The sequence below is a fragment of the Trachurus trachurus genome (genome assembly GCF_905171665.1).
Source record: "Trachurus trachurus genome assembly, chromosome: 10".
Taxonomy (NCBI): Eukaryota; Metazoa; Chordata; class Actinopteri; order Carangiformes; family Carangidae; genus Trachurus; species Trachurus trachurus.
Window position 1 is genome coordinate 36,816,502 of NC_139894.1, and position 19,558 is coordinate 36,836,059.

Sequence of the window (19,558 nt, forward strand, 5' to 3'; positions counted from 1 at the left end):
TTACCCCTGCTCAACTGTAGCAGCGTCTCTGTGTGTTTTTATAACATCTGCAAGAAAAAAAACGTTGGCACAACCCTACAAGACACACTATGGCAACGTAGTGCTTCAAATCTAGCCAAGGTTTTTGCAGAAGTTGTGTTTTTTTTGAGGATCAACTCACTATATGAGCGACGTGTCGTCTTTTCTCCTCTATTTTAAGATACGGCGGTATGTACCTTATTACCGTATTACCGCCCAATCCTGGAGAAGCTTATTTTAAGGATGCACCAAGAATCTAGACTCTGTGTTAAACTCTGTGGGTGTGTCGTTGATGTGTGACACTGTCTGGAAGGTGAGTGTGTGTTTATAAAAGCATGTGTGCATAACATTTCCATTAAGCTAATTGTTCCTCTCTGTGATAATGGCGGTGCTTGAGACGCTCACTTTTCCAAGAAGACATTTTCCATTTCAGCCCTAAACACAGAGTGAAATCATCTAGTGTGCGTGTGTGTGTGTGCATGCGTGTGTGTGTGTAGCCAGGTGGAGAGCTATATTAACTTGTCAGGGCAGACAATGGAGACATCTTTAAAGGTTTTTTCACCTCCGTGTGTTCTCCCCTCCCCTGCTCTCCTCCTCTCCTCCTATATAAGTGAGTGTGTGTGATGGTTAGCACGCCCCTCCCCTCTCTGCCATACACCTGACTTATGGCTGTGCAGTAATAATTTGCCAGACCTTGGCAGGCTGAGTGTGCATTAGCATATAAATAGCAGATGCACTGAGTGCCCATCACAGTCGACTACATTTAATTTTTGGTTTATAAGATTGAATGGGTTTTTAAATGCAGTGCCATCAAACTTGCCAAGAGACAAATGAAGTCAGGGGAGCAGTTGTCTGAGGCGGGGCCCTCACATCATTTTTATAAAGGCTAGGAGTCTTATTTCAGGGGGGAGTCGGGGGTGGTGGAGGCTTTAGAGCCCGGAGAAAAGCACAGACACCTGTGGAAACAGCACAAACCAAACTTTTTCCTCTGGTTGACACTTTTATTTGGACTCCGCCCTGCAGAAGATGCATTACACCAAAAGAATGTTGACATCCAAACATTATTATCCTTAATAGGCAGTCGTCCTCTGCCACAGCAGCCTGTGTTGGCTGTTGTTGGACAGTGTGAGATGATGGATGGTGTTGGATGTTGTTGGCGTCCATAAAGATGCAGATATTCCGGCATTTAGATGATTGCACAGTGCTCTTCCTACTGGTCTACTGGACTCATGAAGCAGGCAACTGGAAGAGTGCAGTTTATTCAGAACTGCAGCGCAGGACTTAGAATAAGGAAGAGAGATGATATTATCCTGATTACAGCCTCCCTCCACTGGCTCCCGTTATCTTTTTAATAGATTTGAAGTTCCCTGGACTTGTTTTTAAAGCTCTTAATGGTTTGGGACTGGCCTACATTGGAAACTTTCTTATTTGTGTTATGTGAAAAGTGCTCTACAAATAAATGTTACTATTGTTATCATTAGTGTTGGATAGTTGAAATAGAAATGATTGGAAAAAGTCTGTTTTTTAAATGCAGGTCTATGGCAGATGAATGGAAACAGACATGAACAAACCAGTTCATGTGATGGCTTTTATACTCCTACAGTATTAATCAGAGAGATATTATAAACATGAGATGAATCACATATGTACATAGGACCTGACGGTGTGCATGAACTGAAATAATTGAAACCGTTGACGGATATTTCTTCTTTTGTTCGGTTTAACGGCGGTTGGCAACCGCTGACAGATATTTATTCTTCTGTTTGGTTCATGACACGGATGTATAATAGATCCATGGTTCGGTTCCTGTTGTTGTTTGTTGATGTTTCCCGTCACCGGGCGGACTGGGAAAGCTGCAGCACGGAGGCAGGACTTCCGCCGGGTGGCTCGTGTCACTACCCCATTTGCATCGCTACCCGATTTGTGACAGCTACGTACGGCAACTCCACTTGGACAAACTTAGTTGAATTGACTTAGGATCACTGCCCTATGTGCGTCACCAGAGACGCTTTATCTTTTTATTTAAAAAAAAAAAAAAAAAACTTTATTAATAATGTAAATTGAGGGTGGGTTGTGGTGGTATGGATCTTGATGCTCAGAAAACAGGAACAGAGGCGACTTTTAGTGTTTACTCTCGTCTTTTCTCGCCGGCCTCATCACCATGACAACCACAAACAATCACAACTACCACAACACAGCTGTCTTGTGATGGACGTCCGCGGTAGCTAGGTTACAACATGTCAGTTAAACAGACTGTCAGACTGACTGACTGTCTTTTTTAAAATCATTTTCACAGTACCGTATTTTAAATTTACAGAACTTTAAGCAGACTTCCGCTTCCGCAAATCGGGCAGTGCCCTAATGAATTTTGTCAAAGTGGAGTTGCCGTAGGCAGCGGTCAAAGATGGCGGATGCGCAGACCAGTATTTACTAGGGCTGGCCAAAAAAACGATTTTTATATTAATCGCGATTTTTTTCTGGCGATTTGTTTTTTATTTTTATTTTTTTATTTTTTTTTATTTTTTTTTTGGGACGACCAATCTTTATTGTACGATCATGTATTCTGTGCCATTACACTCGACAAAGTCAAACTGGCCTGTTGTGTTCGTTTGTTCACAGATATCTATGTGAACAAACGAACACAACAGACAAACTGATGTGATGTGTGTATTGTATTTTGTAAATATGACTTATTGTCAAGTGTTTGGTTCAACCTGCTCTTGTTTAAGGACAGAAAATCACAATAATTGAAACATAAAATTGCAATACTTGTTCAATCAGAATCGCAATTTAAATCGAATTGGGACCCAAAAATCGTTAGAGAATCAAATCGGCACAAAAGCGTATCGGCCCAGCCCTAGTATTTACACAAATCGGGCAGAGATGCAAATCGGGTAGTGACAGCTCGTTCCGACCAATCAGAGGCTAATCGCAGCAACGCACTTCCGTCAGGCCAGACTACATATGAGGTAACACACTGACGTGTTCCATACATATAGATACCTAGGAGAGGAACTGGGCAGGTCCATTCTTATTCTCATCCTCATTTGTATTGTTGTTGTTGTTAATGAATCTCCCCTAGGGGATAAATATTGTATACATCCATACATCCACAGTGGAGCCAACAGATCTGTGCTGTGTGCTTGTTGTTCCAGCCTTTAGGAGCCTTCCATATTTTATGCTTTGCCATTACAGTAACACATAACCCTGCTTTACTTAAACAACTTTTTTATTTATTCTGCTCTGTTCAGGAACTATTTTATTTCTATCTGTGCAGGTTTTTAATGTTGAAGTTGGCGATATTTGTTTTGTCTCATTCCTATTACAGTGACACATGGCCCTGCTTCTCTGAGACCATCACTTCTAATTTGTCTGCTAAATCTTGAGTTTCATTTAAAGAAGCAGTTTTTATCTCCTGCGGGTGACTCTGTGTGATTTTCTCCTAGAGAGTAAACTAAAGCTCTGTTTAAATGCAAAGCAGCCCCCCATGCAGCCATGTGGGGGAATAGAGGCCATTTTTTAGCCATGATCCCCGTCAGCAAAATGTTTCTGGAGGAAAGCTAATTCTGCTGTGAGACTTACAGCTCTGCCAGGCCGGCAGACAGCACTCGATGCTATCAGGATTAAATTAAGGTGAATTAGAGACAAAGCAGCAGGAAGAGGGGAAAAAGGGATGATGTTAGGGCAGGATTTTCCTCCAGCTGGGTGATCACTTCTTAGTCTGAGGTCATTGATCAGAGCAGAATAAACCAGGCAGGATTAAAGCAGACAAGCACAAAACCTATAGTCTATATCTGTGTGAATGTGAGTGTGTGTGTGTGTACGTGTGCTGAGTGTGAATCCATTGTACTGTGAGGATAAATATGTGCAGTAGAGGAGTCAGGTGATGGAGAAAGTTTGCTGTTGAAAATGTTTCTCCTAAGGATGAGCAACATCTGGATTAAGAGGAACATCTGTAATAGCAGCTCTGCTTCACACTTGGAACACATATATAACCTAGCCCCATTCTTTGTCAAGAAATATCAACATATCAATATTAATTTTTCTCTTAGATTAGATTTATACATGTGATATAACTGCACCATTTATACAAAAACTACACAAAATTAACTTACTTAAAGGGATAGTTCAACATTTTGGCAAATTGGCATGCCATAATCCCTATAGTCATAGCAGTAAGTTTGTTACCTTTATTTGTCGGTGCAAGCTATTTTTAGAACAGCGGAGCAGAGCCGTGAGCTGCTCAGAGCTACACTACGGAGGCTAATGGGATTTCTTGGTTTCCCTCATCAAACTCATCAAATACACAATCCAACAACTCCACAATGCTCTGGTGGACAAGTTGTGACCTGCACATTCACCACACTATGAGATAATAACACAACGTTACCAGACAGAGTTGTTTTAGAGGGAAATTCATGCAAAACCTGATGTGCGTTGCCTTCAGGGACAGTTTTTCAGTAAGCAGTATTTATCACTTGTCCACCAGAGCGTTTTGGAGTTGGATTTGATGAGTTTGATGAGGGAAACCAAGACAACAGGAAAAAGCTTGCACACTGATCAAAAATGTCCACCAGAGAGATTGACGGATGCAGAAAACATTTAATGGTCCATCAAAAATAGGACGGATAGATGAATATGAGTCTGGGAAGACATATGAATAAGCCTAAAGAGAATCTAACTTAAGCCATTCCACTGGCCGGATAAAAAAAACAACAACTGGTGAACATTCAAAGCAACCATCTATGACCAGGTCAAGCCGTGCTAGTAAGTTCACTGCAAGCAGTTCATGAAGTCTCCAAGCTCTTTGGATAGTCAGAGTACACATCTCCCATAAGACACGCTGCACGAGCTGTGCAAAGTAAGACTGAAGACTGCCAGAGACCACCTAGACCAAAACCTGGCCTTTTTTGAAAAATATGCTCGTACGGACAGATGCACAGATGAATCTAGAATTGAATTATTTGAGCTTAGTAACAGAGGACATGTTTGGCGTAAACCAAACACAGCATTTATACCTATACCTACCTTTATACCGTATGGAGCTTTAACACAAACATCTACCTTTATACCGTATGGAGCTTTAATACAAACATCTACCTTTATACCGTATGGAGCTTTAATACAAACATCTACCTTTATACCGTATGGAGCTTTAACACAAACATCTACCTTTATACCGTATGGAGCTTTAACACAAACATCTACCTTTATACCGTATGGAGCTTTAACACAAACATCTACCTTTATACCGTATGGAGCTTTAATACAAACATCTACCTTTATACCGTATGGAGCTTTAACACAAACATCTACCTTTATACCGTATGGAGCTTTAATACAAACATCTACCTTTATACCGTATGGAGCTTTAACACAAACATCTACCTTTATACCGTATGGAGCTTTAATACAAACATCTACCTTTATACCGTATGGAGTTTTTTTAATATCTGAGCAGTAAGTTAGCAGGTGTGCCTGTAATTATTTGTTAAAAACATGTTATTGTTAATGTAGGAGTGAAGGGTTTGCATTTTGTTTGCCTAACATGAAATATCGGATCCCATCATCTTCAGATTTTATGAATGAAGTCTAGTTTCTCTCTGAGTCCACCTGTCTGCTCTTTGCCTTTGTCTTTAATGACAACTAATTAGGCATTAATTGTTTAGCTGCTGGTTAACAGAATAGTGGCATTCGTATTATGAGGTGTTTTAATTGCGTGTATGTGTGTGTGTGTGTGTGTGTGTGTGTGAGAGAGAGAGAGAGACAGAGTGGGAGAGGGCTGAGCAATGTTCACTGACTGTCCTGTGTGTGTGAACATCTTTCATTAATCATCTAAGGACTCTGCCTTCGTAAACTAATTCTAACATTTTAATGGGCTTCATCAGCCGGAACACAGCAGCCTCCTATCACACACACACACACACACACACACACACACACACACACACACACACACACACACACACACACACACACACACACACACACACACACACATAGGTATTACACACTAATGAAAAGAGGCCTTTGGGAATAAGAGGTTAGCTTAACGTTAGGTTTTACTGCTCCTCATAACGCTAATCACTGTGATCATTATGCTGAACTGGACTGGAGTGTGTGTGTGTGTGTCTGTGTCATCATTTCCATAAGCACATTTGTATGTATGACCCCCGTGTGTATAGGAGTGTTGTGTTCTGCATTGTAGCCCAGGCAGTGGCTAACAGCCTGACTGGGAAATTAAAAACCATAAATTCTGCTTAGCGTTGATAGTAGCTCAACAAATGCACACACACACACACACACACACACACACACACACACACACACACACACACACACACACACACACACACACACACACACACACACACACACACACACACACACACACACAGCCATCCCTATCTCCCTTAAGCCAAGGAGAGAGAAGGACTGACATAGAAGGTGAGTTTAACTACTCTCCTCCTCAGTCTGCGTGTTAGAGTTCATCCAGATGAAGTCCAGAACCAGTACTGTACGTGAACCATCTGGATTTATTTCTATTTTACACGTTCATTTGAATTATGGAATTGTCTTAAAATAGATCATGCCTTTATCAAAGTCACAACACAATCTATTAAAACTACTAACACTAAAGTCTGAAGCCAGTCCTGAGGATCAGTTCTGTAACTGATCCAGGATGAGTACATAACCCAGTCCCTCCATCACTGGCCTCCTGTGTTTTGGCAAATTGGCCCATTGCCATAATCCCTATAGTCGTAGCAGTAGGTTCGTTACCTTTATTTGTCGGTGCAAGCTGTTTTTAGAACGGCGGAGCAGAGCTGCGAGCTGCTCAGAGCTACGCTACGGAGGCTCATGGGATTTCTTGGAACGTTACGAGACAGTTGAGAGTTGTTTTCGAGGTAAATGCAGAGTCTGCTTGCTGAAAAACTGTCCCTGAAGGCAACGTGCATCAGCTGTTTTGCATGAATTTCCCTCTAAAACAACTCTGTCTGGTAACGTTGTGTTATTATCTCATAGTGTGGTGAATGTGCAGGTCACAACTTGTCCACCAGAGCGTTGTGTAGTTGTCGGATTGTGTATTTGATGAGTTTGATGAGGGAAACCAAGAAATCCCATTAGCCTCCGTATAGCGTAGCTCTAAGCAGCTCACCGCTCTGCTCCGCCGTTCTAAAAATAGCTTGCACCGACAATTAAAAGATAACGAACCTACTGCTATGACTATAGGGATTATGGCAATGGGCCAATTTGCCAAAATGTTGAACTATCCCTTTAAGACAGCTGGACTCCACACTGACTCCATCTCAGGCCACCACAGAGATTTGTGGCTGACCAATAAATATGAAAAAAGTTGTATTATAATATTATATGTTCTTTGATTCATAATATTATTTATATACTATATTTTTTAAGCATGTGTGCAATTATTACAAGATGAAGAGGGGGTGTCATATGCACCACATATCCAGAACAGAAGGCTTGACCAGATTAAACTTGGCTATTGTTTATGAGGGAAGAAGCTCCACTCTGTTTTTATTCTAGTCATGGTGCCACAGAAGGAGACAACACACAGTCCGTCATTTAATAACATGTTTTATTAAAGTAGAGTAAACAGTGTAGACAGGTGTGCTATAGGTCCAACACTGAGACATTAATCAATGGTTTATAGTCCAGTAATTTTAAGCCAAAAAAAGGGGTCAACGTTGAACAAATTACAACAGAAGCAAACTCAACTGATTTTGTATCCTCAACATGTCCTGAGTGAGGGAAAAAAGCCCCAAAGAATCCCATTAGGGGAAAGTTTAGAAAAAGACCCAAATATAGCCCATTCATACGCCTATTAATTATTTTTCTCACCTGAATAGGGTAAAATTTTTAACCTTCAGATATCTCCATGAAAATTACTGAGTTGATTACTTACATTAAGACAGACAAAAAATGTATTACAAGTTTTGTGAAATTCTTTGTTAACATGAGCAAATTTGCATAGATTTGATAGTTTTGACGGCATATGTGTACGTATATAAAGGTGCTGTGGTGGTACCAGCATGAAAATTGGAATGAGTTGACTCCATCGGTCAGCCCACAAGAAACCACTTTAAATTTCAAGATGACTGCAATTTTTCAAGAATCCGTCGCTGCGGACTCATTTTGCCTAAGCGCCCTAGCTCATTAAAGCTACAGTTGGTAAGCTGACGAAAGTGAAAGTACTGTAAACTCCGTGACTTGGTCTGAAATTTCAAGACAATACACAGGTCCCTTTATGAACCTCTGGAGTCAACTCATTCTAATTTTCATGCTGGTACCACCACAGCACCTTTATGTGCCGTCAAAACGGTGGAATTTATGCAAATCTATGCAAATTTGCTCATGTTAACAAAGAATTTCAAAAAACTTGTAATACATTTTTTGTTTGTCTTAATGTAAGTAATCAACTCAGTAATTTTCATGGAGATATTTAAAGGTTAAAAATTGTACCCTATTCAGGTGAGAAAAATAATGAATAGGCGTATGAATGGGATATTTGGGTCTTTTTCTAAACTTTCCCCTAATAGGATTCTTCTGGGCTTTTTTTCCTCACTCAGGACATGTTGAGGATACAAAATCAGTTGAGTTTGCTTCTGTTGTAATTTGTTCAACCTTTTTTCATCAAATGACTGGACTATTATTGTTTATTATTAATTCTTCCGTTGGATCCATCCACACTGGTCCTACACCTGCCTCAGGACAGAGATGTGGAATGTTCTTCTCTGTCTTTTTTGATGTAACATCAAACACCACATCTTCCCTCCTCTTCCTCAGATGAAGGCTTCTTCAGACGGAGAGGAGGAGGACGACGACGACGATTTTGATGAGGTTCCAGAGAAAGAGGGATACGAGCCCCACATTCCAGAACATCTCCGAGCAGAGTATGGTAAGTCCAGGTCAGCCCAGACCCACAGACATCTGGATCAACAGTCAAGTTAAGCTACAAAGGAAGACCTGCTGCCATGCTAATCTGTTAAGATGCATACACACACTCTACAAACAAACACACAGTGAGTTCTAAGAGGCGGCCTTCAGCAGCAGGTCAAGTTCTTATTCAGCTGCTTTATTTGGAATCCACGCCCGTCGCTGTCTGTCATAGACTCTCTCCTCTCTGTGTGAAAGGAGTTAGCAGACCTGGGGTCAGTCAGTAAGACCAGATTGGAGGTTTTGGTCAGACACACTTTGACTCACAGAAACATCATCTGTGTTTGAATTATTTTTATTTTTTCATTCAGCCCCACAAAACACTTTCAACATCCCCACATACACCTACAAACAAAAAAGAAGGAAAATACTAAATATCAATTCAGTGACAGAATTATATAGGTATACAAAGGTTACTACCCTGATTATATTTTTCCAAGGGAAGAAATTGAGCTGTAAGATCCAGGAACATATGAAATGTTGGTGGTGATTCATTTTTCCATAAATGACAATAATCTACATTTCTTTGAGTCTAAATGGCTCAGGTTGATAAGATAAGATAATTTAGTAGTAGACTTGTAGTCCTCGAGACCGGTCTTGGTCTCGAGACCGGTCTCGAGACCGCTTTTTCGTGGTCTTGGTCTTGTCACGGCCTCGACAGTCTTTGGTCTCGGTCTCGTCTCGGTCTCGGGTCTCTCGGTCTCGCAATGTCTCGGACTGGCAGCGCGGTCTCGAAGGGAATGTAACCTATCCAGGCAGGCAAGGACAGTTTTTTTTAAAAATACAGCTATCATTATACGCCCCCTTCAAGTACCAATCACATACATTTTGTGACACAGACGGCGGCGCTTGTCCTCTCACGCTTCCCCTCCCCCCTCTGAAGCCTCTGAAGCACAGTCAAGATCTATGAAGGAGGACGCAAAATGTCGGCGAATTCGTCAGTCATCAGGTTCGGTTTTACAGATGTTTGCCACACAACTAACAATTGTTATTTTGTTAGATGACTTTAGGACTATAGTCATGTCAGTCCTTAACAGCACTCAAGAGTCAATCCTCAAATAGTGTAGTACGGTGTGGTCATGCAATTGCTACACATATTAGATTTTTAGTCAATTGATGAAAACATTTATAGTGAGTTCACACACAAGACATGTACTGTCACTGTATTATTGTGCCTGTAGTTGAAATAATACATTTCTCATACTAAGCAGCTGAACCCAATATGGTGCTTATGTTCTACAACTCATGCAAAATGGCAAAAACAACTTTTTTTTTTGGTCTCGGTCTCGGTCTCGGTCTCGAGCTGAACTGGTCTTGGTCTTGACTTGGTCTGTCTTGGTCTTGGTCTTGGTAGTGTCTTGGTCTTGATACTGTCTGGTCTTGGTAGTGTCTTGGTCTCGGTTTAGGCGGTCTTGACTACAAGTCTATTTAGTAGTAAGTAAACATGAGGGGATAACTCAAATTCAAAACAGATGCAGAATGCAAACAGATTTTGTAAATAAGTCAATCAGATTCCAGAAACTATTTAATTTATGGCACAGCCAGAACATGTGCATGAATGTTCTCTCTTTAATTTTGCATCTTAAACAATGTGGTGAGCTTTCTTTCAAAATGTTAAGCATTCTCATGGGGGTCAGATAACATTTATGAATGAATTTACAATTTGTTTCTTTTATTTTTGCTCATAAATGGGAAGTGTATTAGTTCGCAGATGTTCTGGCAAATGTTTTCATCCAGCTTTATTGCAATGTCTGCCTCCCAATTTTTTAAGTAAGGTAGGGAAACTTGAGTGGCATCCTTTCATTAAGATATCGTCTAACTGAGTTTCTTCCAATCCAGACACTTCAAAGTTGAGCTTTTTGTCATCAGTGAGTGAATGTAGGATGCTCTGGATTTGCATATACTTCAAGAAAATCAGAGTTGGGAATGTTATATTCTGCTTTAAGCTCAAGGAATGATTTTAGTTTTTTGTTTTTTTCTGAAATAAATCTTTAAACTGTGTTATCCCCGGGTGGGAGAAACAACAATGAGCTGAGCCTTTCAATGGAGACTGATTGTGTCCTTTTCCTGTGTATCTCTGATGGATATTGTCCTGTCAACACATTTGCTACACATGCTTGTCTGCTCTCGTACTGTTCCTGGTATGGATCATGTCTGGCCTCCAGGCAGCACAGCAGCAGGTCAGGGGTTAAATGTCCAGGTCATTAACCACCATGTTATTGCTGCGTCAGCTCCACGGCAACGTGTTTTTTGTAAATATCAGATGGATATGAATCCTATTGATATGGTTTCCAGGCTGCAGGCGGCGGAGGACGGCGCTGCTCTGTCAGCCACATTCACACCCCGCACCGTCACTCACACACACTCAGATGTGAAGTTTATATGTGTGTTTATTTGTCTGTGTTAAAGGGATAGTAGCATTTTTTTAAGTGGGGTTGTATGATCTACAAATAGCCCCTAAGTACTTTAATTGCAGTAGAAGACTCTCTGCACTCCTCCCGTTAGCAACACCAGCCCATAGCCCTGCCCAGAGATTTACAACATACAGTGTTGTGAACAGACCCAAAGAAACGGCCTATTTTCACGGCCTAAAAGAGGTTTTACCTGAAAAAAAAAACACAGTTCCATTGTTCGCTATAATATAATGTTTTCCAGCCCTTCAAAGTGCAGGAAAAACACAGTTTTTATTTGGAGCTAACCAACTGCTGATCGGCGGGCGCTAACCCTGGGCGGAGGGATACGTGGGTTGGTCTCTGGGCAGGGCTATGGGCTGGCGTTGCTAACGGGAGGAGTGCAGAGAGTCTTCTACTGCAATTAAAGTACTTAGGGGCTATTTGTAGATCATACAACCCCACTTTAAAAAAAATGCTACTATCCCTTTAATGACACCGTAACACAACAAACATGCTGGCTGTGCTGTTATTGCTGGGTCAGCCATGTCGTCGTCGTTGTGTTGCTCGCCAACAGTCCACTGAGTGATTCTATTCATACTGAGCCTCTTCTTTACCTGGGAGACCCCCCCCCCCCTCCCCCCACCACCCCCCTCCCTCCATTACTAATCAATTAGACACAAAAGTAATTAGATTGTATCTGATGGGTCCAAAACAGCTGTGTGTGTGTCAGGGTGATTAGTGGGCTAGACCATTACCATCGACAGGGACCATACCAAATTAACAATATAACCTCTGTAATGAGCCCCCATTAGCCCCACACCACATTTAACCCTCCCATCTCCCACACACACACGGAGGGTGGGGTGTTGGGGTGGGGGGGTTAATGGCACACAAAGCTAAATAGCCAGATAATACAAGCATAGGGCTGCTTGAAAACTACTAACTAGCTGCAGAGCTCCTAGCCTTCTCTGCTCCACCTGCTTCCAAACCCATGTGAGCAGTGAACACACACATTCCCAGCAACATCTCGTCTCTGATTAACTCATTACAAACTCTGAAGGAGAGGTCAGAGCTGTTATTGGCTCATTAGCTGACCAATTACAATTCAAGGCTCTAGAGCTGGCCGATAAATTGATTTTATTGATTAAAAATGAAAATTGAGTTTCACTTTAACTTGGGCCTGGCCCGTTGAAATGATATTTTTGTATATACCAGCACTTTGTGTATTATGTTTAATATGTGTACGAGTAACTGCTGCACAATCAGTGCTAATGAATGATTGTTTACTGATTGGAGCTGATACATAGCAGGTGTGTGAGTATGACGTGACTTTTAAATATGGCGTCTGTCTCTATAGTACTCTGAACGTCTGAGGAAGAGCGAAACGTCATGGGTCCACTGAGATGGTAAAATACATGAGAATAGACAATAAAGAAGTGGAGGTTTGTGTTGATATTGTGACACACAGCAGTCAATGTGTGCACTACACTGTAATGCCTTTACACACACTGACCGCAACCCTCCTGTTGTTCTTCTGGATCAAATTGACCCAATCTGTTTCCTTCCTTCTTTCCTTCCTTTCTCCCTTCCTTCTTTCCACAATCCTTTTTCCCTTCCTTCCTTCCTTCCTTCCTTCCTTCCTTCCTTCCTTCCTTCCTTCCTTCCTTCCTTCCTTCCTTCCTTCCTTCCTTCCTTCGTCCTTACTTCTTCTTCCTTCCTCTTTTGACCCAATTGACCTGATCTGTTTCCTCCCTCCATCTTTCTTTCTTTTCTTTTTCCCTTCCTTCTTTTGCCCCTTCTTTCCCTTCTTCCTTCCTTGAACGAATCTGTTCCCTCCCTCCATCTTTCTTTCCTTCCTTTTTCCCTCCCCACTTTCATCCCTTCTTTCACTTCCTCCTTCCTTCTTCTTCCTTCCTTGAACAAATCTGTTCCCTCCCTCCATCTTTCTTTCCTTCATTTTTCCTTCCTTCCTTCCTTCCTTCCTTCCTTCCTTCCTTCCTTCCTTCCTTCCTTCCTTCCTTCCTTCCTTCCTTCCTTCCTTCCTTCCCTCTGTCCTTACTTCTTCCTTCCTCTTTTGATCCAATTGACCTGATCTGTTTCCTCCCTCCATCTTTCTTTCCCTTTCCCTTCCTTCTTTTGCCCCTTCTTCTTCCTTGAACGAATCTGTTCCCTCCCTCCATCTTTCTTTCCTTCCTTTTTCCCTTCCTTCCTTCCTTCCTTCCCTTCCTTCCTTCCTTCCTTCCTTCCTTCCTTCCTTCCTTCCTTCCTTCCTTCCTTCCTTCCTTCCTTCCTTCCTTCCTTCCTTCCTTCCTTCCTTCCTTCCCTTTGTCCTTACTTCTTCCTTACTTTTTGACCCAGTTGACCCAATCTCTTCCCTCTCTCCTTCCTTCTTTCCCTTCGTCCTTCCTTTCTTGACCCAGGAGGACAACAGGAGGGTTAATTAGGAACTCTTGTTTATTCATGCAACCATGCAACCATACAACCATGTGGCAGCAGTTTAGAAACGGGGGATCTGTGTTTGTGTTGAGGTCTGGATGGTATGGTTGGAGTTTAAACCCTGGACCCAACCTGCCATGGTGGTGGTGTGGTGTCCTGACTCCTGAAGGACCGTTGTTATGTGCTGGAACAGGAGATTGACAGCAGAATGTCCCTCCATTCATTGTCTATACCGCTTCTTCATGCATGGTTGCAGAGGGGGTGGGGGGAATCAACCCAAACCCAACCGAGGGTGGACACTTCAGCAGCCCATCCACAGACACACACACACACTCACACACATTTATGCTGCATTCAAAACAACTCGGAGGTCGGAATTCCCAACTCGGAAACGTCCAACTTCCGACATCATTGCGTTCATGCTGCAGGAACTCAGAAGAGAAAAAACATGGATACCTGAAGGAAGTTTGGCGAATTGTGGCTCATAGCTGAATACGAAAAATATATGCAGCAGTAAATTTTGTTTATTTTGGAGGAGAGGAGACGCCGCAGATGAGTATAATAATGTTATAGCCTTGATAACAGTTAAACCTTATTTCCGTCACATACGAGGAACACAATTTCACACAATACAACAATCACAGCTTAATATAAACGTATTTCATATAGGCTACTGCAATAATACACAAAAATATGCATTCAAACCTCAACAAATAACTTAATATGTCTAAATTCTAACCGTTTAAGACGAGGGCCGCCATGTTTTGATGTTGTTGTGACGTCAAGTTGGAAAGTCAGAGCTCTGAAATGATACCCGATACACTCTTAGAAATAAAAGTGCTAATTAGAACCATATAAGGTTCTTCGGCTTGTCCTCATAGGAGAACCCTTTTTGGCTCCTGGTAGAACCTTTTATTAAGGTTCTCTGGATCAAAATGTTTCTTACTGGAACCCTTAGTGTTACCAAGAACACTACACTACATTTTCTCCAGGAAAGGGTTTTTCAGAAGCAAATGGTTCCAGGTCGAACCCAAAGGTTGTGGGTTCTACAAGTGAAGACCACTTCCGCGTTCAAAAAGCTGCAGTACCCCGGCGGCCTCTGGGGGCTGACTCCAGAAGGGAGCAACTCCAATTGAGCCCCATGTTAAAATGGCCGACTTTACAGCTTAAAAAAACATATTTACAGCCTGGTACATTTTATTTTCCTCCGTGAACACTGTGGGGGGGGGGGGCCTTCTACAGTAGAAGAACCCTTTTAGAACCCTTATTTCTAAGAGTGTAGTGCTGCGTTTACATGCACTCTGGGTTCTCTGGCCACTCCCAGAGTGCATGTCTTTGGACTGTGGGAAGTTGGGGAACCCATGCAACCTCCACCCAGAAAGCCCCCCTGGGCCTGGGCCTGGGTCCCAGAACCATGGGAACCTTCTGCTGAGAGGCAACAGTGCTGACCGCTGCACCACCGTGCCAGCCACAGCACAATGTGCAGCTGTGAAATCTGATGCCATGCAGTCAGGAAAGTGTCAACATCTGCTCCATCAGTTCCAGATGAAGAACTGAGGAGCTACTCAACGCTAGTGAGGTGTTCCTAATAAAGTGCTTGGCGAGTGTTTATCTCTCCCCTTCTCCTCTTTCCTCCCCTCTGTCCTGTTCTGTCATTCTGATTATCAGTCGTCTTATCCCCATTTCTGCTGTCAGGACACTATCTCTCTCTCTCTCAAATTAACATTTTAATTACAGGCCCTGCTTAACCCCCAGAAAATCAATACCTCTTTCCACCTTTCCTCTCTCTTCGCTCTCTCTCCCCTGAACCCTCCTTTCTCTTTTTTCTTCTCCTTGTCTTTGAACCCCTGCCACCTTCCACCCACCCATTTTCCACATCCGTACACCGCAGTCAGACACCTACAGCTACACCACTTTCCTCCCATTGATCAGTGTGTCGTAGTGTCTGTGAAATCCAGACCAACCTCTGCCATTTTCCTGGTTTGTAATGAGCAGGTTGAGTGTGCGTGTCATCATGTGACAGTCAGAGATGGAGGCGTGATAGATGGAGGAGGAGCTGAGGTTCATATCAGCCCTGTAACCATAACCGGGGTATTTTAATGCTGGTTTCAGGTGGCCCTCCGTACTGAAAATAATAACTACTTTTTTTCATCCCTTATTTATTAAGTAGTTTAAATAAATGCACGTGTGAATTTATTTTCCCATCTTGAATATTTAATCATTAAAAGATCAATATAATAGAAGCCCCTTTCCAATGAAATTAGCAGATAAGTTTTTTAAACATGCTAATATAATTAAAGGTACAATATGTGGGAATGTGGCCAAAATTGTTGCTGCAGTCAAATTCAAAACACAGCAGCACGTTGTCCCCCCATAAGTACACGCTGCTTTCTGTTGACAAGCAAGTTGTCAGAGAGAGGAGAATATGAGAGGAAAAAACACTCAAAGATGTGAGAAACGGCAACCAGGAAATGCAAGGAATCTCAAAATAGCGCCGCAAGTTTGTTTACGTCCCTCGATAATTTGATTGGTTTGGATTCTAAACCAATAGAATATACTCGCGACAAAATCGTCACGCTGCATATCAGGACACCCTCGCGTGAGTTTTCGTTGCCGTTTTGCTTGCTCGCTGCATGTCAGGACGAGGTGTTAGTGCGTGTTCTGCACGCCGTAGATGAGCCAACATATGAGACGTCTTACCGCAGAATAAACGACACCAGCCGCTCCGTTTCATTCCGTTTCTCCCTTTACAGTCTATGGTTTCTCCTCCACTTTCTGACGTCGGATCATAAAACATGACGACCGGAGACACAATCACAATCTCTCCGGTCGTTCACAATCACTTAATTTACCATCGGCTCCATTTCGCCACATTTCCTCCCCCTTTTCTAACTTTCACTTTGTAATGCTTCCCTTTAGCTTCAGCAGCAGCTCAACTAGGCTATAGCTTACTACAGCAAGCTGTGTAGCCTATTAAACGGCAGAGCGACAAGCTGCTTATTTCTACCGTGTGATATCAAGGAAATATGACCATAATAACCGATAATAGCCTAGAACACAATCTTTTTTTTCGCGATCTGGTTTTATCTCCCAGCCGTAGTTGCAGCTCAGTGGAAGCTAACTGGCAACCCGGAGTCTGAAATGCCACTGATGCTGTGACGGGGAAAAAGCGCTGGGTGGCGACACAAGCCAACCATAGAAATTCAAAACATAAACATGATTTGCGGTCTGCAAAGAAATGTTTTTAATGCGAATATCTTGGCTGTAGGATTGTTGTTGGTGAGTTCAGTATGTTATATGAACATTATTCCTGAGTCTCTGTGGCATATTAGGACGATTTTACAGCCAGTTGCTTTAGATTTCTTACATATTGTAGCCTACCTTTAAACCTGAGACAGAGCACAAACCCCGCAGATTAGATCCTTTTCCATTGCTGGCAAAAAAGGTGGATATTAATAGAGTTAGGTTTTTTTAATCAACTGAACTCACAATAAGCTAATATCCATGTTGTATGTAGTACAGTTAAAGGTCCTATGCAGTATATAGATAGCTGTGAATGAGTAGTTTGATTTTAAAGCAGCTCTAGGTTCTGGATTGATCTGTGAAAATGTCAAAGCCTCAGTTCAAAGAAATGCACAAAATGCCAGAAACTGAGCCTTAAAACCAGCCGTCAAGACTTCCTGTAACTTTGTGATGTCACAACAAAGCAGCGACCAACATTCCACGCACCATCCAGCCTTGCAGCATTGGTTTGTTTGTTATTGACCCTATTGATTTTTATTTTATTTTATTAGATCTTTTTTTTCACAGTTTGATCTCTGTGTTTTAAAGATAGTGTCTATGTGCCTTAACAATGGAGATCTTCTCAGCATGTGATGTGTATAACTGCTCAGTTGATCCACTATTGCTGCTGGTGCTGCGACAGCATCATTTTCAGGTTGGTACTCTAGAATTAGTTCCTGTGTTTTCAGCAAATGTCTGTGATCTTGGCTCTCCTTCCTCCAAAACAGTAGCTTTTTCTCTCCAGATGCTGGAATCCCTGAAGCACAATGTCATCCACATACATCCGAGCCTCATCAATAGTCCTGTTTACACTAATGAAGTTCCTGGTGAAATTTAGGAGGCTGGAACTTTACAGGAAAATCCTCTTCCTGGCCCTCTATAGGCCGCTGTGTCTCCGCTGCAGAGTGGGACATATAGGACGTATAGGACCCACCGGAGTTTTGGTTCTGGTTGGAATCTGGTAATGCTCATTCTTTATGTTGGCATTGAGGTCTTTTGGATCCATGCACACATGTGAATCACCATTGTTTCTGGAATTTCATGGGATTAACCAATTCTGCTGTCTTCCAGTCCTTCCTGCTGTAGCTTGTCCAGTGATGGTGCTGGAACATGAACAACAGGCTGTGCGCTCTCTTTTACCTGTATCTTGAAGGTGAAAGTTAGGCCCTTGAAAGATGTCTGGATACTGGTTCACTTATGCTTCCACATTAGGTGTGTTTCCATTACCCCTTGAAATGCGCAAAAACCTAAATATCGAAATGAAAAACTGGTAATGGAAACACCTACATTTTGAAAAAACTCTCAAATATCGCTAAAAGGTTTTTACGCTCTCATGAGGTGGTTTTTGAGACGTATCGATACAAACGTGTATTGCAAAAGTGTAATGGAAACACTTTTTTCGCTTTTCTACACGTCAGCGGAGTTGTGTGTGTCCACGCTGTGTTTATGTAACTTGAGGGGACAAATGAACCACATGTTTATTGTCATGCATTGCTGACCTGAGCATTGTTTCTCAATAAATTAGAAAACCTTTAATATCATTCCCCTTTTCCGTGCATGGTTGAAGGAGATTGGCTTGCATCCACGCTCCACTCCCTCCTGCGCCGAAATGTCCCTTTTAGTCACATAAACCAGTACGGGTGTGTGGACACAACCACCTAGCCTATATTGTTGTCAGCGCCTCATCACCGCTGGTGTTAAAAGGCTCCGTTCTTTCTGCAGTCAGGTTAAAGCGCACATCCGCCGTGTTGGTAAACAAATAATCCCTCTTGATCAACGGAGGCAACCGTGCTTGAGCAGCTTGGGTTGGAGGTGGTGTGAGTGCGGGCCAGCGGGGGACAGTGGAGGGGGCATTCGGGCCTCAGCACGGTATAGAACAACTGGCCCTAGTGTCAGTGCTTCCTTATGTGTGGCCGCTGCCAGCGCCACACGGGCTTTGCCTTTCAACAAATCAAGCGCTGTTTTCGTCTTTGTTAAAAACAATAACAGCACCAGCTGTAGGCAGCTGAGATCGCTGTGCCGTCACCATAGAAACGCAAGACGCATTACGGCTCATTCGCAAAATACCTTTCAATGGAAACACCCGCAAATAGCAATTGCACTTTTCAGAAATATCGCTTTTATTTTGCGAAAATCTGTAATGGAAACGCAGCTAGGCTACTGTTCAATGCATTTCTGTTGCTGAGGTTCCCTCTCTCAGCCAGACCCAGTCTTTGTCATGTTTTGTCACCTAGCAGTGGCTAAGGTGTCCCTCTGGAACAGCTGCAAACATAAGGCTGTGATCCTTCCCTTTTATCCTCACTTTAAGTCTGCATTTGCCTTTTGTGTCAGTGGGTTGTCCATTCACCTTCAGGGCCCTGACGTCATGCTCACTGACTAAATTAGCTATCAGCCCTGTATCCTGCTTCAAAGTGCTGACAACTCCATTCACAAGCAATGCCTCTGTCCACTTGTCCTGTTCCACTAGTCACACT

The 19,558-nt window shown here is 42.5% G+C and overlaps 1 protein-coding gene across 1 annotated transcript in view; it reads left to right on the top strand.

The window, feature by feature from the left end:
* Positions 1-19,558, top strand: part of uvssa (UV-stimulated scaffold protein A) — a 57,256-nt gene that overhangs the window by 23,671 nt on the left and 14,027 nt on the right. The window contains exon 9 of the mRNA XM_083980118.1: positions 8,824-8,935. Within this exon, the coding sequence (XP_083836244.1) occupies positions 8,824-8,935 (112 nt within the window). The remainder of the gene's footprint in view (positions 1-8,823; positions 8,936-19,558) is intronic.